General features: G+C 37.8%; 1 protein-coding gene across 1 annotated transcript in view; it reads left to right on the forward strand.

Annotated features, from left to right (window-relative positions):
* Positions 1–19,273, forward strand: part of LMBRD1 (LMBR1 domain containing 1) — an 84,584-nt gene extending 65,311 nt beyond the window's left edge. Inside the window, exons 15-16 of the mRNA XM_007529031.3 lie at positions 18,502–18,593; positions 18,707–19,273. Of these exons, the coding sequence (XP_007529093.1) occupies positions 18,502–18,593; positions 18,707–18,823 (209 nt within the window). The 3' untranslated portion in view covers positions 18,824–19,273. The remainder of the gene's footprint in view (positions 1–18,501; positions 18,594–18,706) is intronic.
* The last annotated feature ends 2,514 nt before the right edge of the window (positions 19,274–21,787 follow it).

Below are 21,787 nucleotides of genomic sequence, written 5' to 3' on the forward strand. Positions count from 1 at the left end.
AAACAAGATGACAGAATTTTAAGTAAAATTATTTTAAATGCTATGGATTTGTGTTAATAAAATTTAAAATTTTTCTTTCTTTTTTTGTTTTGTTAATTAAATTACAGTTAAGGAAGTTGGGAGGAGGAAGGAAGTAAAATTGCAGAATTAGGAATTAAATCACAAACGATTTTGGAAAATGAAGAGCTATTGAAAAGTTTTAAAATTAAAATAGAAGTTATGACCTGACATTTTCAGTAACTTAATTATAGTAGTTATATAGAAATGGATTTGAAAATAAGATGAGAGCACAGAAATAATTTGGTGGGAGTTACCAAAGGGAACTATTTCCATTAATCCAAGAGAGATGATGGAAGTCTGCACTAAGCATTGTGTGTATGTGGAATGGAGGGAAAAAAGTAGTGGTGGATTGTGAATATTTCTGTTCACTAGAACTAGAACTAAAATGATAGAAATAGTACTTCCCAGAGTGACCCTTTGGTTGACTTGTAAGTATTGCTGCCAACAAGAAAAGATAAAAATGAATGCTAGTGGTGAGGGGTAGATAGCATAATCATTATGCAAAGAGACTCTCATGTCTGGGGCTCCGAAGTCCCAGGTTCAGTTCCCTGCATCACCATAAACCAGAGCTGAACAGTACTCTGGTTTTTAAAAAAAAAAATGCTAGGGTTAGAGAAAAAAAATTCAGGAATTATTAGTTGGCTTAATATGTATCAGAAACATTCAATGTCAGGCATTTTGATAGAAACTCAGAAGATTATAAGAAGAGTCTGAAAATTGAAAGTATGGGGAAAAATCAATATAAGATCAGGGACATAAGGTACAGTAAAGACTGAAAGAAATGAGAAAAATGTTAGTGCTAATGATCAATATAAAAATGAATTGTATTGAATACAAAGGGATAAAAAGCAGGAAATGAATTTGTCTCAATATTTATGGAAACTCTGAGAGATGGAATCACTTTTTTTTTTTTTAACAACAAAAAGATTTTAGGAACAGTGATATGGATTGAGAAGGAACATCAGAAAACATGAATAATAGGCCAATATTATCTAGTTTCTGCATAAGAATTACAAAGACAATACCTTGTATAGCATACGATAGTTATATAGCTAAATAGAATTTCTCTAGATTTCATGTTATAGAAGGTGACAGACTAGGGGTTGGGGTTGTGGATGGGGTTGAGAGAAGAAAAAAGAGGAGAGACCTGTAGCACTGCCTCAGCACTTATGAACTTCCCTCCAGCATGTGGGGATGGGGACTTGAACCTGGTCTTTATACATGGTAATGTGGTGTTCTGCTGGGTGAACTATAACCTGGTCCCTCTTTATAGATTTTTTAAATTTATTTATAAAAAGGAAACATTGACAAAACCATAAGATAAGAGGAGTACAACTCCACACAATTCCCACCATCAGAACTCCATATCCCACCCCTCTGATGATAGGTTTCCTATTTTTTATCCCTCAGGGAGTATGGACCCAGGGTCATTTTGGGGTGCAGAAGGTAGAAGGTCTGGCTTCTGTAATTGCTTCCCCCGCTGAACATGGGTGTTGACAGGTTGATCCATACTCCCAGCCTTTCTTTCTCTTTCCCTAGTGGAGCAGGGCTCTGGGGAAGTAGGGCTCCAGGACACATTGGTGGGGTTGTCTGCCCAGGGAAGTATAGTTGGCATCATTGTAGCATCTGAAGCCTGGTGGCTGAACAGAGAGTTAACATATTGAGCCAAAGAAGTTGTTGATTAATCATGAACCTAAAGGCTGGAATAGTGCAGATGAAGAGTTGGGGCGGGGGCGGTTCTCCTAAGCGAGGATGGACAACATACTCTATGCTACACCTGAGGAAGATGGGTCCTGATATTGTGGCAGCTTGGAATGTTCATACTCATGACCACAGAATGTGAGCTCAGACCTACAGGGATGCAGAAGTCACATAAGTTCCTAAGTTGAATATGGGCCCCAGATCACATCAAACCGATGGGGTTTACAGTCAACAATATTTATACACCTTTCACATATTTGGGAGCTACTCTCTCCCCTGATCCAGCTTTCTGGTCTTTTTTCCAGCCATGACATCATAACAGATAATAACTTGGATCCACCTGCATATCAGATTTCAAGCTCAGGGAAAAAAAAAAAGAAAAAAACTAGTATAGTCACAGGCCCTTTGGAATATAACTAAAATAGGCCTACTAGCTACCTCTTTATAGATTTTAAGGAAGGACAGAAGGATATAAAGTCAGGTAGAAATTTATTTGCAAGAATGGACAGGAAGTTGGTATTTTACATTATTGTCTCTCTTTGTTGGGGAGTATAACTTTTGGTCATCAGCTAATAATTGAGTTGGCAATAACATTGAAAAATGAAGAAAAAGTAAAAGGGACCAGGTGCTGGTGTTTCCAGTAGAGCACAAAGGTTATAATGCTCACCCAGGTTCATACCCCTTACCCCCACCTGGGAAGGAAAGCTTCATGAGTAGTGAAGCAGTGCTGCAGGTATCTGTCTTTCTCCCGATTATTTCCTCTCAACTTCTCTCCATCTCTATCCAATAAATAAGCAAATAAATAAATGATGAGAGTTATTTTTAAATGGAAAAGGTTTTTGGTAGGACATGAAGGTGAATAGAAAGGGAATCTAGACTGAAGACAATGAGTTAATAGATATACCAATGGGTATAATTATAAATTTGTATTTTTGTTTAACAAAATCATTCAACAAGTAGTAATTTTTAAAAATTATTTATAAAAGGGAAACATTGACAAAACCATAGGATAAGAGGCGTACAGCTGATGGTATGCTTCTAATTCTGCTTCTAAGACCCCTTCTGTTTTGATCATCACGTTAGGTTCACTTGTATTGCTTAACACTATGGTCTATTTACATAATCATTGTTTTGTTTGAGACCTGCACTGGTTTAATCCCCACTGGTTATCACTCTTTTTCCACTCCGACCCCTCTCCTACTCACAGCCTGTTTTCCACCGTTTAATCCCACTGGTTCGCGTGCTTTTTCCTTCTCCCCACACCCTATCCTACGTACTTTCTCTTCCGACCTGACACTTGCGCCTGCCTCAGGATATATAAAGGAAAGGATTTTCTAATGAATAGAGATTAGACTAATTGCACTGCATTCCCGCTCATCAGTAAAAATTGAACTGTGTTCCCAGCTCAGCCATGAGTCCCTGGTCATCTGTCTCACGCCCGCGAAACTAGTCTGGCATTTTGGTGCCTGAACAGGGACCAGCATACAGCTTCGCACAATTCCCACCACCAGACCTCCATATACCAAACCCTCCCCTGATAGCTTTCCTACTCATTAACCCTCTGGGAGTATGGACCCAAGATCATTGTGGGATGCAGAAGGTTGAAGGTCTGGCTTCTGTAATTGCTTCCCCGCTGAACATGGGCATTGACAGGTCAATCCATACTCCCATCCTGTCTCTCTCTTTCCCTAGTGGGTTATTTTTTAAAATTTTATTTGTAAAATGGAAACATAAACAAGACCATAGGATAAAGGGGTACAGTTCTACACAATTCCCACTACCAGAACTCCACATCCCATTCCCCTGATAGCTTTCCTATTCTTTAACCCTCTGGGGGCATGGACCCAGGGTCATTATGGGGTACAGAAAGTGGATGGTCTGGCTTCTTTTTTTTAAAACTATTCCTTTATTGGAGAATTAATGTTTTATATGTGACAATAAATACAATAGTTTGTACATGCATAACATTTCTGTTTTCCACATAACAATACAACCCCCACTTGGTCCTCTGTTATCTTTTTCCAGGACCTGTATTCTCCCCCTAACCCAACCCAAAGTATTTTTTTTTAATTTATAAAAAGGAAACATTGACAAAATCATAGGATAAGGGGTACAGCTTCGCACAGTTCCCACCACCAGACCTCCATATACCAACCAATCCCCTGATAGCTTTCCTACTCTTTAACCCTCTGGGAGTATGGACCCAAGATTATTGTGGGATGCAGAAGGTTGAAGGTCTGGCTTCTGTAATTGCTTCCCTGATGAACATGGGCATTGACAGGTCAATCCATACTCCCATCCTGTCTCTCTCTTTACCTAGTGGGGAAGGGATCTGGTCAAGCGGAGCTCCAAGGCACATTGGTGGGGTTGTCTGTCCAGGGAAGTCTGGTCGGCATCCTGCTAGTATGGGAAAGGGGTATAAATATTACTGTAAACCCCATCAATTTGATGTGATCTGGGGCCCATAATTAGCTTAGCAGCCTGTGTGACCTCTGTATCCCTCTAGATCTGAGGTCACATTCTGTGGTCATGAGTAGGAACATTCCATGCTGCCCCAGGATCGACCCATCTTCCTTAGGTGTATCATAGAGTATGTTCTCCATCATCCCTTTGGAGGATGGAACATTCTCTACCATTGTTGATCTAGGTTGAGGGCAAGGTCCTATAGGGGCCCACAGAGGGGTCTATTTTGTTGTTCCTGATAGAGATGACTGGAAACAATGGAAAGAGGGATTTATTTTGACGTCTAGGACCATCAAGTTTGGGAGACTCAGGACTCCCTGATTAGGGCCCCAGCTTAAGGGGTGGCCTGATAGTGACTAAAGAGTCGTGGTTAAGGTATGCCAGTCTTTTTCCCTTATTAAGCTTTTGCAGTCCTTGCTTTGATAAGGTTCGCTTTGGAGTGAGTGAGAGAACTGTTAATAGGAAGTAGGTGAGGAGGGTATCTAAGTCTAAGTAGACACTATTTCATTATGAACTTGGTATTGACTCACTAAAGATTATTGTGTATTTTTACTTTCAGGTATATATTTTGCCGTAATTTATAGATACATGTGAACATACGCTCTATCTTAGGGGACCTGGCTTATATTTAGGTTTTGGGACGTTGTTAGGAAGTGAACTACCTGGAATGGAATTAGAGACTACCATGAAAGGAAAGCTCTCACCCGAGTGATGAGGGTGAAGGGTTGGCAATCCATGGCTGATGTCTGTGTACACAGTCTGAGGTGAAGCATGCTGAGATAGTACTTGTTGCATTGATTAGGTTGGAATCAGCAGATGCAATATCATTTGGCCTGACTTGAGAGAAGCATGCAGGGAAGTGAGCCCCACCCCAGAGGTTCCATGATTCTGAGAAACATAGGCTCTATAGACGAAGCAGGAGATTCCTGTCATCTTATGGTTTAAGAAGACAATAGATAGTTATTGCAATAATCACATTGTTTGGCAATTGGGTTAACTTTGAAGTATCCCTTTGTTAGAATTTGCTGTATCATACACACCCTCACCATAGTTCATGTCCTTGGACATTGTTTGCATATAGCTATGCTGCCAGTTGCTTTTGTTCTCCCTGGACTAAGCTTGTAAGAGAGTCAACATATCAAAGACTCAGCTTATGTATTAAAAAGACTCAGTATGTACTTTAAAAAGTTTGAGATATTCAATCAATTTTTCCCCTCATATTAATTAAATAGTGATTTATATGACTGCAAATTGATACATAAACACCATTCCCACCACCAAAAGACTGTTATCCATCACTTCCTTCTCCACCCTCCACCCCCCACCCCATGAAGCTGAACATTCACCCTCACCCTCCAACCAGGGTTTTTTCTTTAGTGCCATACTCAAAATTCAGTCAACTCCTGCTGTGAATTTCCCGTTCTGTTACTCTTTCTCAACTTCTGCTTATGAGTGGGATCATCCCATACTTATCTTTGTCTTTCTGACAAAGAAATTATGTTAGCTCACATAACATAATTCCTTCTAGCTCCATCCACGATGGGTCAAGGAAGGTGGGTTCATTGTTTTTAATAGCTGCATGGTTTTCCATTGTGTATATATACCACAGCTTTCTCAGCCACTCATCTGTTGTTGGGCACATGGGTAGCTTCCAGGTTTTAGCTATTAAGAATTATGCTGCTATGAACATAGGTGTGCACATATCTTTTTGGTTGGGTGTTAGGGAGTCCTTAGGGTATATCCCCAGGAGAGGAATTGCTGGGTCATATGGAAGGTCCATGTCTAGCCTTGTGAGAGTTTTCCAGACTGCTCTCCAGAGAGGCTGGACCAATTTACATTCCCACCAGCAGTGCAGAAGGGTTCCTCTGTCCCCACAGCCTCTCCAGTTTCAGTATCTCTCTCTCTCTGGTTTGGGGTGGTCTCCAGGGGAAAGGTAACAGGCTGGTTCTTTCTCACTCATGATAAGGGTGACACGAAGTAAAAGACACCAGGGGACTCTTAGCGTGCTTAGAATTCTGGAATCCGTTTATTAGCAAAGTGGACATGAGTTAAATAGAAAAACAATGAAGGGAATATTACTGAAATATGTTAGAAATTACAGGTTTCTTAACTGTCGGCATGCCCCTAAGGGAGGGGGCTGGTATGACAGGAATTGATGAGATATAAGACAGTTATTCTCCATGACACAAGCAACTTAATTATCCAAAGGTATTTGAGAGAAGCATAGGGGTTAAACCCATAGGGTGAGACAGAGAGAAGATGGATATCAAAAAGCCATATAGTTTGGAATTTCTCTTGTCTGGGGTCTGAGGTGTGTGATGAAGTGTGTGATAAGGTGTGTTCTTCTGTGATCAGAAGGTGATTTTGAATAAGTGAATCTGCGGCCATGTGGCCTGCAGTTAATGGAGGGAAGTACTGGGGTTTCTGTGGGCCTGAGAGTCAAGAAGGAAAGAACCAATTCTGAGTTTCCCCCCTTATGCTCACCTCGGTTGAGAGAAACTTAACAAGAGGTTATCTTCTCAGACCTCCATCCAAGGATCCAAGGACGGGGCTGGTTCTCCCTAAGCTCTATCAGGTTTACACATGGTCCTAACACTCCAGCATTTGTTGCTGCTGTCCTTTTTCATGTATGCCATTCTCACAGGAGTGAGGTGGTATCTCAATGTTGTCTTTATTTTCATTTCTCTGACAATTAGCGACCCGAAGCAGTGTTCCATATGTTTGTTAGCCTTTTGGATCTCCTCTGTAATGAATGTTTGTTCATATACTCTGCCTATTTTGGGGGGAGTGATTTGCTTTTTTGTTGCTAAGTTTGCAGAGCTCTTTGTATACTTTGGTTATTAGTCTCTTGTCTGATGTATGGCATGTGAAGATCTTCTCCCATTCTGTGAGGGGTCTGTTTGTGTGATAGTTTCTTTGGCTGTGCAGAAGCTTTTCAATTTGATGTAGTCCCATGGGTTTGTTTCTGCTTTAGTCTCCCTTGCAATTGGGTTTGTTTCATCAAAGATGTCCTTGAGGTTTAGGTGGGAAAATGTTTTCCTCTTAAGTATTTGATAGTTTCTGGTCTATTATCCAGGTCCTTGATCCATTTGGAGTTGATTTTTGTTTCTGGTGACATAAAGTGGTTCAGTTTCATTCATCTGCATGTTTCAATCTAGTTTTCCCAGCACCATATTGAAAAGAGTCTCCTTCCTCCATTTAATACTTTGGGCCCCCTTATCAAAGATTAGATGTCCATAGGTGTTGGGGTTTAGTTCTGGACTTTCAATTCTGTTCCACTGGTCTGTGTGCCTATTCTGTTCCAGTACCAGGCTGTTTTTGATATGATGGCCTTATAATATAGTTTGAGATCTGGGAGTGTGATGCCTCCATTTCTGTTTCTTTTCCTCAAGATATTTTGGCACTTTTAGGTGTTTTCTGGTTCCAGATAAATGATTGTAGTTTTTGTTCTATTCTTTTAATGAAGTTTGGTGGAACTTTGATGGGTATTGTATTAAATTTGTATATGGCTCTGGGGAGAATATTCATTTTGATAATATTTGTTCTTCCACTCCATGAGCATGGGATGTCTTTCCATTTCTTGGTATCATTTTCTATTTCCTTGAATAGTGACTAATTGATTTCAGTATACAAGTCTTTCACTTTCTTTGGTCAGCTTTATTCCTAGGTATTTTATTGATTTTGTTGCAACAGTGAATGGAAGTGATTTCTGGATGTCTTCTTCAGATTTAGTGTTTGAATAAAGAAATGCCACTGATTTTTGTACACTGATTTTGTAGCCTGATACCTTGCTATATTGCCTAATAACTTCCAGTAGTTTTCTGCTGGATTCTTTAGGTTTTCCTAAGTATACTATCATACCATCAGCAGATAGTGAGAGCTTGACTTCTTCCCTTCCAATCTGTATTCCTTTGATTTCTTTCTCTTGCCTATTTGCTATGGTAAGAACTTCCAATACTATGTTAAAGAGTAATGGTGATAGTAGACATCCCTGTCTAGTCCCCTATCTGAGGGGGAATGCTTTCAGCTTCTGTCCATTGATTATGATGTTGGCTGTAGGTTTTCTACATACGGATTCCACTATCTTGAGGAATTTCCTGTCTATTCCCATTTTTTGTCGAGTTTTGTGCATGAATCGGTGTTGGATTTTGTCAAAGGCTTTCTATGCATCTGTTGAGATAATCATGTGGTGTTTGGTTTTGCTTTTATTGATGTGGTGAATGCCATTGATTGGCTTTTGTATGTTGAACCAGCCTTTCATTTCTGGGATAAATCCCACTTGGTTGTGATAAACAATCTTTTTGATATATATACTGCTGTATCCAGTTGGCCAAGATTTTGTTTTAATATTTTGGAATCTATATTCATCAGAGATATTGGTCTGTAGTTTTCCTTTTTTGCTGTGTCCCTATCTGCTTTTGGTATCAGGATGATGTTGGCTTCATAGAAGGTGGAAGGGAGAGTTCTTGTTTCTTCGATCTTATGGAAAAGCTTTAGAAGTATGGGTATTAACAGTTTCCTGAAGCTTTTGTAGAATTCATTTGTGAAGCCATCTGGCCCAGGACTTTTGTGTACTTCTGCTTTCAGGTATATATTTTGCAGTAGTTTACGGATACGTGTGAACATATGTTCTCTCTCACAGAAAGTGGTGTATATCTAGGTTTTGGGACTTTGTTAGAAAGTGAACCACCTGAGATGGAATTAGAATATACTATGAAAGGAAAGGTCTCACCCGAGTAATGAAGCTGAAGGGTTGTCATTCCACACGTGAAGTCTCTGGACACAGTCTGAAGTGAAGCATGTTGAGGTGGCAATCGTTGTGTTGTTTAGGTTGTGATCAGCAGATGCAATATTATTTGATATGGATTGGGAGAGGCATACAGGAAAGTGGGCCGTATCCAATGGTTCCAGTACTGGGGGAGGTAGAGGCTCTATAGTGGAGATGTGAGGTTCCTGCTGTCTTAGGGTTCAAAAAGACAATAGGTAATGTTATCATCATATTATTTGGTAATTGGGTTAAATTTGAAAAGTCCTTTTGTTAGGGTTTGCTGTACAGTACCCAGTATCTTGTATATAGCAGTGCTATTGGTTGCTTCTGATCTACTTGGTCTAGGCTTTTGAGAGAGTCTGCATATCAATTAAACAGCCTATATATTGAAAAGATTCAGTTTGTGTTTTGAAAAACTTCGAGACATACAATTAATTTTCCCCCTCTCGTATTAATTAACTAGTGATTTATATGACTACATTTTACTAGGAGTGTACATGAACACCATTCCCACCACCAAAAGACTGTGACCCAACCTCCCACCCACTCCCACCCTCCACTGGCCCAGGAAACTGCACGTTTACCACTCACCACAGGTTTTTTACTTTGGTGCCCTACTTACAATTTGGTCAGGTCCTGCTTTTAGTTTCCCTTTCTGATCTTCTTCCTTAACTTCTGTTGATGAGTGGGATCATCCCCTACTCATCTTTATCTTTCTGACTTAGCTCACTTAACATAATTCCTTCTAGCTCTGTCCAAGATGGGTCAGAGAAGGTGGGTTCATTGTTCTTGATAGCTGCATAGTATTCCATTGTGTATATATACCACAGCTTTCTCAGCCACTCATCTGTTGTTGGGCACCTGGGTTGCTTCCAGGTTTTAGCTATTATGAATTGTGCTGCTGTGAACATAGGAGTACACACCTCTTTTTGCTTGGGTGTTATGGAGTCCTTGGGGTATAATCCCAGGAGAGGAATTACTGGATCATATGGAAGGTCCATGTCTAGCCTTCTGAGAGTTTTCCAGACTGCTGTCCACAGAGGCTGGACCAATTTACATTCCCACCAGCAATGTAAAAGGGTTCCTCTGTCCCCATATTCTCTCCAGCATTTGTTGCTGCTGTCCTTTTTGATATATGCCATTCTTACAGGAGTGAGGTGGTATCTTAGTGTTGTCTTAATTTGCATTTCTCTGACAATCAGTGACCTAGAGCAGTTTTTCATATGTTTGTTAGCCTTTTGAATCTCCTCTGTAGTGAATGTTTTGTTCATATCCTCTGCCCATTTTTGGATGGGGTCATTTTCTTTTTTGGTGTTAAGTTTGCTGAGCTCTTTATATATTTTGGTGATTAGTTTCTTGTCTAATGTTTGGCATGTGAAGATCTTCTCCCATTCTGTGAGGGGTCTCTTTGTTTAATAGTTTCTTTGGATGTACAGAAGCTGTTTCCTTAATTCTTCTAGCCCTTTCCTCCATAGTTGTCTTTATTTCTGTGGTTATTAAGTTTATTGTTGCTTCCATAGTTTTCTTATCTATGGTCACCTCTGACTGATTTGTAGTTTCTTCTGGGCTCTTGTCTTCATTCATTGTAGCAGCAGTTTTTTTCTTGGCTTAACCATTTTTTATTTATGTGTTTTTTATTTTTATGTACTGTTGTTTTTCAGATGTGTTTTTAGTACAAGCTCCACTATACTAAATACCTTTATAACAAATACAGTCATCAACCTCGGAAATTACAATAGTAAATGAAGCTAGGATTGAAGCAGTTTAACCAATACCAGTTAGCCAAACAGTGCCTTCAGTCCAAGAAAAAAATATCAACCAAATCCAAATGATAAAGAGAAAGGAAAAAAGGGATAGCAATAATAGACAAGTATGCAAATCTACTGTCCACTGTAAATTCTAGGGTTAGCAAGAGGAGAAAGGGAAATAGAGAAGAGACACACACAAAGAGAGTCCACTCTGATTCAGATTTCTTCCCCAAAATAATTCACAAACAAGTATCAGTGAATTCAGAAAGCCAAAGAAGAAGGAAGGAGAAAGGATGACAAGAATGATAAAAAAGAAAAAGAAAAGAAAAGAAAGAGCAATGAAAGGAAAGTTTGTTATTTTTAATTAGCTAGGTAGATGGAGAAGGTGGGAAGAGTGGATAGAGGAGGTAGGTAGAGTGAAACAAGTTCCTTCCCCAATGGATAGGACACCCAGTCACCTAGCAATGGAAAATACATTGAGTTAATTTTGATCAACCTGAAGGAGTGGGGGAAAGGGACACAAGTATATATAATAGTAATTATAAAATAGAACAGAGTAAAAACCCCTAACAGTCAGTCTGCAGCTTGGATGGGTCCCGATTGGCTCTCAGAAAGGAATAGGGTTGGAATGACACCCCTGATGAGCCAGGAATCTTGGTAAAGCCTGCTAGTAGCAACTCTCCTGACCCTGGGTCTGGTTATAGGGGGAGGTGGGAGGGGTGCACTTCAGAAATAATAAAAAGATTTACTTTCTTTTTTCTCTGTTTTCTAACCCGAATTGTGCTATAGTCACCTCCTTGGAGTCACAGTTGTTGTCAGAGCTCATGCCAGTAGCTGCTTCCAAGTCACCATCTTGGCTCCGCCATAATTTTTTTTTAGAGTTAAAGTGGGAAATAAGTGCTTATTATTTTATGGTTTACTTTGAAAAATATCTAGAATATTTATCTTTAACATCTTCTTACAGTTACTAAAGCCGTATTTTTTTCCCTCTGAATCTTATTCTTGATTTTTCTTATTAAATTGAGAAGTATTAGGGTAGTTCAACTTCTCCATCTCACAGTTGGACACCGTCCATTAGTTTATTAAGTTTCCTTATAGGGGTGTGTGTGTGTGTGTGTGTGTGTGTGTGTGTGTGTGTGTACATGACATGGCATGTGAGTTAAGGCATTTATCTGTAAGGAAAAAAGCAAGCAACATAGTTTCTAGCCCACCCCTCCCATTTTCTTGACTTAGAATCCTAACAATCTTAGTCTTCAAAATCTTGAATTAACTTTTCACAAGGGTAGCCAAAGCTTTACATGGAGAATAGAGTGCTCAGTAAATGGTCTTAGGAAAAATTGGGTTGAAATGTGCAGATAAATGCTATAGGACTGGGGCCATGTGGTAGCACACCTAGTTAAGCACACACATTACAGTGTGCAAGAACACTGATTTAAGCCTCTGGTTCCCACCTGCAGGGGGAAAACTTCAGGAGTGAAGCAGTACTACAGGTGTCTCTCTGTATCTCTCCCTCTCTGTCTCGCCTCCTCTCTTAATTTCTCTCTGTCTCTATTCAATAATAAGTAAATAAAATATATTTTTAAAAGTAACACAGGACCACCACATATCAGCATGCACAAAATTCAACTTTAAATAAATCAAAGATATGGACATTCGAGCAGAAACCATGAAAGACTCAAATCCAACAGCAAGGAAAACAAAAGCAAAAGTAAACTAATCAGTCTACCTCAAACTGAGAAGTTTGTACAGCAAAGGGAACCATCACTAAAACAGAAAGACACACTACAGAATGAGATCTTTACATGCCTTGCATCATATAAAGGACTTATAATCAAAATGTATGAAAAACTTAGCAGTACAAAGAAAAAGAAATAAACTTCAGCAATAAAAAAATTAAAAATGGGAAGAGGACATGAACATAATCTGCCTCAAAGGAGATATTCAGAGGGCAGACAAACATATAAGAAAATGCTTAAAGTCACTTATTTGCAGAGAGGTATAGATTTTAAAGAGAATAACGGAAGGTTCATTGTAATCTTAGAGTTTCAGAAAGTAATGGATAATTATTATAACCAAATTATTTGTGAGCTTAGTTTACTTTGAGAATCCCAGTGTGAGGATTTACTGTATTACACTTGACCTCACCATGATTTGTGTCATTTAATGTTATCTACTGACAATTATATCTAAGATACTAATAGGCCCAGATTATTCTGATCTGTCTGGCCTAAGCTTGTAGATAACTTAATATTTGAAAAAAAAGTTATTTTCAGAAATATGTTTTAACAATTTATGCCCACTGTCAGAATTCAGTTTATGAATTTGAAACATTAAGCACTTAGAATAAAGGAATATGTCAGAACTGACACTTAAGCAGTTAACATACTTCAGATATTTAATCTGTTTTTCTCCTGACATATTGAATAAATAGTGATTTATTAAATTTTGAGTTAATATGAGTGTAATTTAACATGTTTCCTACCATCAAAGGTCTGTGTCCCGTCCCCACCCCTGATGGTGCATCTGAAAATCCACTATGCCCAGAGTTCTTTTACTTTGGTGCAATACTCCAAACTCAGTCCAAGTTCTGCTTTGTGTTTCCTTTTATGTTTTTAATCCCTCAACTTCTGTATATTAGTGGGATCATCCCATATTTATCCTTTTCATTCTGGCTTATGTCACTTAACATGATTCCTTCAAGCTCCATCAAAGATAAGCTGAAGAAGGTGAATTTATTATTTTTAATAGCTGAGTAGTATTCCATTGTATTTATATACCACAACATAACCACGCATTTGTTGTTGGATACCTGGGTTGCTTCCAAGTTTTTGGCTACTGCAAACTGTGCTGCTCTGAACATCAATATACACTTATCTTTTTGGATGAGTTTGATTCCTTAGGATATATCCCTAGAAAGGGAATTGCTGGATCATAAGGTCCATTTCTAGCCTTGTGAGAATTCTCCTGATTCCTCTCCACAGGGGTTGGACCAGTTTACATTCCCAGCAGCAATGCAGGAGGGTTCTTTGGCTCCCACAACCGCTCCAGCATTTGTTTCTAATGTATGTCATTTTCACAGGAGTGAAGTCGTATCTCATTGTTGTCTGTATTTGCATTTCTCTGACAATTAATGATTTGGAACATTTTTTTCATATGTCTATTGACCTTTTGGGTCTCATCTGTGGTGAATATCCTGTTCATATCCATTTCCCATCTTTGAATGGGGTCAATTTTTGTTTGTTTATTTGTTTCTTAATTTGGTGAGTTCTTTATATATTTTGGTTATTAATCTTAAATCTGTTGTATGACATGTAGAGATCTCCCATTCTGCAAAGTGTCTTTCTGTTTGGTTGGTGTTTTCTTTGCTGTGCAGAGCTTTTCAATTTGATGTAGTCCTATTGCTTTATTTTTGTTTTTGTCTTCCTTGTAATTGGATTTGTATCATTGAAGATGCCTATAAAATTTAGATGGAAAAGAGTCCTATCAATATTTTCCTCGAAATATTTGATAGTTTCTGGTCAATCCAGTCCTTGATTAACTTGGAGTTAGTTACTAAGTTTATTATTTTTTATCATAGTAAATATAACTCTTAAAGAAACCAGGTTCTAGAAGGAAGTGAATTTTCTTGAGAGAGAAGGAATCTGTGTAGGAAGCCAGATTTATAGACAAGCATTTTCTAGGTAGAGTAAGAGTAAAAAAGGAAGCCTTATTGATCTAATTGACTTGTATCATCCAGCTGAAATAGCAAATGTATTGTGTCCATTGTCAAGTGAGGTTGCTATGCAGACCAAAAAATTAGTATTGATCCAAGCATATTTTTTCTTGGATTTGCTTCTTGAATTCCAGAATGTCACTTGATGTTTAAGTTCATTTCTTTTCTTAAGTGATGTTTTGATTGTGTTTGTAAAAGTTCAACTTTTAACAGTATAGTGACAGTAATTAGGTATAAGTTTTCTAAGTTCTCACCAAAGTTAACTTGGATAATTTGTCAAACTTCACAGCCACTTATTTGTAGATGCTTGCTTTAGGTGGCTAATACCTAAGCATTGATTTTTTTTTTCTTTCTTAAATTACATGTAGATTATGTTCTAAATTTAATCTTTAAAAAGTCAATTTCTACTCCGTTACTTTCTACCTCATACATCCCAACATCACTAACACAGAAAGTAATACTTAGCATTTCTTTGTATTTTAGTGGGAGACTCAAGACAATAAATCTTTATTTTCTGTAATGTCCTTTAAATAATTTTTTTTTCCTCCAGGGTTATTGCTGGGCTCGGTGCCTGTACCATGAATCCACCGCTCCTGGAGGCCATTTTTTCCCCCTTTTGTTGCCCCTGTTGTTGTAGCCTTGTTGTGGTTATTATTATTACCATTGTTGATGTTGTTCGTTGTTGGATAGGACAGAGAGAAATGGAGAGAAGAGGGGAAGACAGAAGGGGGAAAGAAAGATAGACACCAGCAGACCTGCTTCACCACCTGTGAAGTGACTCCCCTGCAGGTGGGGAGCCGGGGGCTGGAACCGGGATCCTTACTCCAGTCCTTGCGCTTTGCGCCATGTGCGCTTAACCCACTGTACCACATACGCTTAACCCACTGCGCCACTGCCCGACCCCATAAATAAATTTTATTTAAAAACTAAAGTAACAAAAACATTTGTGTAATTTAATTTGTTTGATAGGGCAGAGAAATATTGAGAGGGGAAGGGAAACAGAGAGAATGATAGAGATACCTACAGTACCACTTTACCACTTGTGAAGCTTTTGTCTTGAAGGTGATGCCTAAGGACTTGAACCTTTGTCCTTGTTCATGGTAATGTATTCACTCAACTGTGTGTGACACCACCCAGCCCCATAAATAGTTATTTTTTTATTTAACTTTCCCTGACTTGAACAATTAGAACAAAGAGATACATTTGCTTTGTCTATTTAGCATTCCCTAGTACAGTTTGTGATTCTTTTTCTTTTTTTTATTATTTCATTTATTGATTTATTTTGAATAAAGACAGAGAAATTGTGAGGGAAGGAGGAGATAGAGGAGGAGATGGAGAGAGAAACACCTGTAGCACTGGTTGACTACTCATGACACATTCTCCCTACAGGAGGGAATTGGGGGTTTGAACCCAGTTTCTTTTGCACTGCAATATGTTCTCTCACCTAGCTATGCCACCACCCAGCCCTGTGATTATTTCTATAGGTTATATACTGATGTTTAAGTTTCCATTCTTTTGTGTAAGTTGTGTATGGCTAATAAGCAATACTTACTCTAGCATCTTTAAAATACCATAAATTTACTTAAATGTAATCAGAACACAATACAAATTGTACTAGTTCTTAAAAAATAGTCACTATAAAACTTATTCTTTATTGTAGTGTACTCCCCAAGTGCTATCTTTATTAACCTGATACAGTTTGTGTATTTATAAAATATAGTTTGCCTTATAATTCCTATGAGTTTTTTCACCATGTTTTTCTTTTACCCAGCTTTTCCTTTCAAATCTAACAAAACATTGTTTAAACTGTTCTATTTGTTAAATTTTAGGATGAATGTATTACTTTGTTTTCTAATACATAGTTTTTCTTCCTTTTTTTAATGTATGTTGCTGATTGCTGAGATCTTTTTTTGTGTGTTATATAACATATATGCTATAGATATAATTGACAATAAAATAATGATTAATAGGTTTTACTTTTCAAAAGCTTTGGATCCAATCTTTGTGTTCTGACTGCTCTTGTTTTCTCTTGGGTTGTCTTCTGACCTGGTAAAACCTCTTTCTACTCTTAACATCCTGTTCTACTCATGCTATCTTTTTACTTAATTCATTTTACAAATAGTTTATATTAATGTAAGAATAAAGATCAAGTTTTTTTTTTTTTGTCATACACAGTTAAAATCTTGTGTCTTATTAGAAAATAACCTACAGTTGTAATATCCTAATGAGAAGCCAAAGTTAGGATAACTGGGCAATTATGAGATATGAATAAATATTTTGTTTGTTTATGAGAGGAAAGTGACAATAAGAACACACAAGAGCATTACTCTGGCACATGGAATACTTGAGATGGAGCTGGAAAGCTCAGGCTTAATGTCTAACACTTTACGCATATGGGCCTTGATAAACAGTCTAACAAACCAATCTCCTGTGACCTTTCCTTTCAAACAAAATGTTTGATTTAGAATTCTTTCTACATAGTTCATGAATTAAAAACAAAATTCTTTGTACATATGCATATGTATTATAATGATTTATTTTATAAAATATAAAGATATAGTTTAATTCAATGCTGATTTCAAGTGAAATCATAATATGATGATGACTTCATTAGGACTTAAGCCAGCAGTAAGTGTTTTTTGTTTGTTTGCCACCAAGGTTATTATTGGAGCTTGGTGTCTGCACTTCAAATCCACTGCTCTTGGTGTCCATTTTTTGCTCCTTCCCCTTTCTTTCTAAGACAGAGAAAAACTGATGGGGAGAAATAGAAGGAAAGCGAAAGGCAGGAACCTGCAGGCTTGTTTCACCACTTGAGTCATATTCCCCAGCAGGTGGGGATAGGGCAATAGGTGCTCAACTTCAGGTCCTTGTGCATGGTATTGGGTGTACCATCACTGGGTGTCCAAACTAGCACTAAGTGTTGTTTTTAAAAATGTATCTATAGTAGGTGTTATGTATTATAGTAATGACTGTGGTGGTAGTCAATGTACACTAAAAATGACATAACAGGTAGTATTGAAATATATAATATAAAGCACATGTATTTTTTTTTTTTGCCTCCAGGGTTAGTGCTGGGGCTTAGTGCCTGCACCATGAATCCACTGCTCCTGGAGGCCATTTTTCCCCCTTTTGTTGCCCTTGTGGTTATTATTGTTGATGCTGTTTGTTGTTGGATAGGACAGAGAGAAATGGAGATAGGAGAGGAAGATAGAGAGGGGGAAAGAAAGAAAGACACCTGCAGACCTGCTTCACTGCCTGTGAAGCTTCTCCCCTACAGGTGGGGAGCTGGGGGCTCGAACCAGTATCCTTTCGCCAGTCCTTGTGCTTTGCACCACCGCCCGACCCCCTAACAACATTTTTAAAGAATGTTGTTATGTGAAGAATAAACATTTAAACAAGTGTTTGCAAGGAAGTGGGGAGGAACCCTTCTGCACTGCTGGTAGGAATGTAAATTGGTTCAAACCTTCCAGTACCATGACAGTCTCATGTGTTGCTGGTCTCTACCTTGGGCCATATGCATAGCAAGACATTTCTTTCAGTATTATTCTTTAGAGGGTATGTGTGTGTATGTGTGTGTTGTGTGGCAGGGATCATAGAAGCCATCAAGTTGCTACTATTCCTCGATGTAGTCTTAGAATATTGTAGCTTAATGTTAACCATGTCTGATTACTTTGCTCTTTTTCTATTTTGCTTTATTTGTTTGTTTTTAATGTTCATCTGAAGACTGTTTTGTTTTAGGACATGTATGATACTATGGGTCAAAATTTTTTTTTCTATTTCAAATACATGGAACTAGTCAATGTAATTTTTTTATGTTTTAAGATTCATAATTACATTGGTAACATTTTTAAATGTCATATTACATGACAATTTAAATTGTTAAGATAAATGAAAGTATCTTTAGGTGATAGACTCAATTTTTAATTCCATCTCTAGCATTGACTATATGACCTTGTTATTACATGCTTACGAAAATTTTAGATGCAGTTTTAATGACTTGTTTTAAGAAAGAAGCTGTCTCACCATAGCCCTTTTATTTGCTTTTATAGATCAGTGTACTGTTACTCGGACATACCTATTCCTTCACAAGTTCTGGTTCTTTAGTGCTGCATACTATTTTGGTAATTGGGCCTTTCTTGGGGTAAGTACATATATACCAGGAATGATTTGACTTGGATGTTTGAAATGGATTTTTAAAGCTATTTTTTTATAAATAAACTCAAGAAATAACATATGGCTTGTTTTAATTTGCAGGTATTCTTGATTGGATTCATTGTATCCTGTTGTAAAGGGAAAAAATCAGTCATTGAAGGAATAGATGAAGATGATTCAGACATAAGTGATGATGAGCCCTCTGTCTATTCTGTTTAACAATCATCTTAAAAGTTTTACAGCTGATGAATATCTGTTGTGCTTTTTTAAAGTGCTCAGCTAACATTATATTGAGCCAACTAGATTTCACAAAAAAAAAAATGGGAGCATGGCTATTTTAAAAAAAGACTATATTTTTATGTTTTCTGAAGTAGCACTGTTGTATCATAGATTAACATTTTAAATTGATCTAATAATACTATGTAAATATGAAGCTGCTGACTTTGTGAGGGAATGTGAACTTCTTCTCTTATGTATAATAATGTTGAATTGATTAAAAGTCATCCAGTATTAATATTCCCTTTGTCATTTTTAAAAACATAATATATCATTTGTATCTGTATATATCTTTGAATGTCGAGGGTAGTGTGGAATTCTACAGTGCCTATATTGAATTATTTTAAAATATTCACAGCATTGCTGATAAATAAATGTTACTCCAATATGCAATTTGTTTTCTGTTTTCTACATAAAACTATTAGTGCCACTCATAGATTTCATGGGTATATTTCAGTCTATTTAGTGCTTTCTAATTATTAGCCAATGTTAGCCTTCCTACTCCTATAATCTGGTGAGACCTTTCCTAACATATGGAACTACCTACTTCCATTTCAAAGGCACATTCTCTAATAATGTTACAGATCCTAGATATAGGATAGGGCCTAGGGGACTGGGTTCATGTACATATACACATATACATATATTCATAAATTAGGGGCAACTATATACCTCAAAATAAAAGTGCTTAATATTCCTCTGTGATTAGGCTTAGACCTAATAAACCCAGCAAGCAAGTAGAAAGGCATAAAAAAGGTGCCATATATTGTCTAATCAAATATTTACTATTTAGGCCTACTCACTCTCATCACATACCCATTATCCCTCACTTTATGTGCTCAACTAACTACACAAAAGAAAGTAAATCTCCTAATCTCTTCTGACAGTATCGGTATTATTGTCACCCCTTGATAAGCTTTAGAAGAAACACTGTATACAATTGTCTAAGAGGTATACTGGCAAAAAATAATATATCAACTAAAGGACAATTACTGTCCCTATGACAACTTTTATTAGACTCACCATACAAGTAAATGTAGTAAAACTTAAGGTTGACTTAACTAAAATCCTTAACTAAAAGGTGTATTTTCTCCCTAACTTGAAACCAGACCCCATAAACTTAATACCAGTTTGGATACAAGTAACACTGAGCACTTTAACAACTGGGATAAAGTCTAAGCTCATCAGATAAAATAAGAACTACAAAAGATAAGGACAAGAGACTGGCTCATTTAATGATGTCCTTTTTGGTCAACGTATCATCTAGGCCCTTAAGGAATCCTTGGATTCCCTCATAGACAATATGGGCCAAGACTGCTAACGCATCCCTCTCTCAACCTTCACTGTTCACTTCCATTAGAAATATCTGCATCTCACAATCATCTTGGGTCCATACTCCCAGAGGGTTAAAGAATAAGAAAGCTATCAGGGGAGAAGATGGGATACAGAGGTCTGGTGGTAGGAATTGTGTGTAGTTGTACCCATCTTATCCTATGGTTTTATCAATGTTTCCTTTTTATAAATAAAAAATTTTAAAAAAGGAAAAAAACATAAGACCTCTTGTGAGCCTCTCACTGTAAAGTAGTAATGGTAAGGATGGCCCCACTCTTGAAAGGGAGGCTGGGTCAACCTGCTCTACCACTTAAGGAAAACTGGTCCTGAAACGAGTGTAGCCTAGAATATTCCCAAATGTGGTCATGGACTGTGAGATCAGACACAGAGGTTACACAAGCTCCTGTGCTAAATACATGGGCCCTAGGCCATATAGATGGGATAAACAACTAACTATATATTTTCTTGGTTTGAGAGCTACTCTCTGCTCTTATCTAGCTTTCGAGCTGTATTCTCATCACTGACACATCTTCCTAGACAATATTTTTAGTCCATCTGCATGTTAGCTATCAAGCTAAGGCAAAAAAAAAATTACTAAAGTTATGGGCCCTTAGGAACTTACATAAAATATTGTCTTCCTAGTATGTTTCCACCCTAGGATTTCTAATCTCATCTGCTCTATTCCTACTTTTTGGTATCTGTTTGTTAAACAATTTGACCTGCTTTATATCTTACTGCCTTTCCGCCACCAAGTTGCAGATGATTCTATCCTGACCTCTCTGGGCAGACGACCTCACCACTGTGTCCTGGAACCTCACCTCTCCAGAGCCCTACCCCACCAAGGAAAGATAGAAACAGGCTGGGGCTATGGATTGACCTGCCAATGTCCATGTCTAGGGGAGAAGCAGTTACAGTAGCCAGAACACCCACCTTCTTCACCCCATAGAGAATTGTAGTTTGTACTCCCAGAAGGGAAGACATTTTTTCTTAAATACTTATTATTGAACAGAGAGAAATTGAAATAGGTGGGAGAGATAGGGAGAGAAACAGAGATACCTGCAGCACTGCTTCACTGTGTGTGAAACTTTCCCCCTGCAAGTAGGGACCAGTGGCTTGATCCCTGTAATGTGTGCACTTAGCCATGTGTGCCACCACCTGACCTTGGGAAGAAATTTTAGGGGACTATGACCAGAGGGCTCTAAGTTCCAGTTCCATCAGGATCCTGATAGAGAAGAAAAAAGACATTCAGAAGTAGTAATAGGTATAGGTATGACTTGGAAATGAAGGCAGGACCATAGGAAAAAAAAAAGTCAAATGAATATAAATATATAGTTATAGAGAATAATAATAAACTCATATCTGTGACCTTGGTAAAATTACTGCAGTTTCCATTGAAGGGAATGGGGACACAAGTCTCTAGTGGTGGGAATGATGTGGAATTATACCCTTGTTATCTATTAACTTTGTAAAACAATATTAGATCACTAATAAAAATGTTGTATCCAAAATGTGTTACATTATTCAGAAATTAGTCCATTGGATACTTTCTACTCGTAAAATTTTTTTAGATATGAA

The sequence above is a fragment of the Erinaceus europaeus genome, chromosome 4, assembly GCF_950295315.1.
Source record: "Erinaceus europaeus chromosome 4, mEriEur2.1, whole genome shotgun sequence".
Lineage (NCBI taxonomy): Eukaryota > Metazoa > Chordata > Mammalia > Eulipotyphla > Erinaceidae > Erinaceus > Erinaceus europaeus.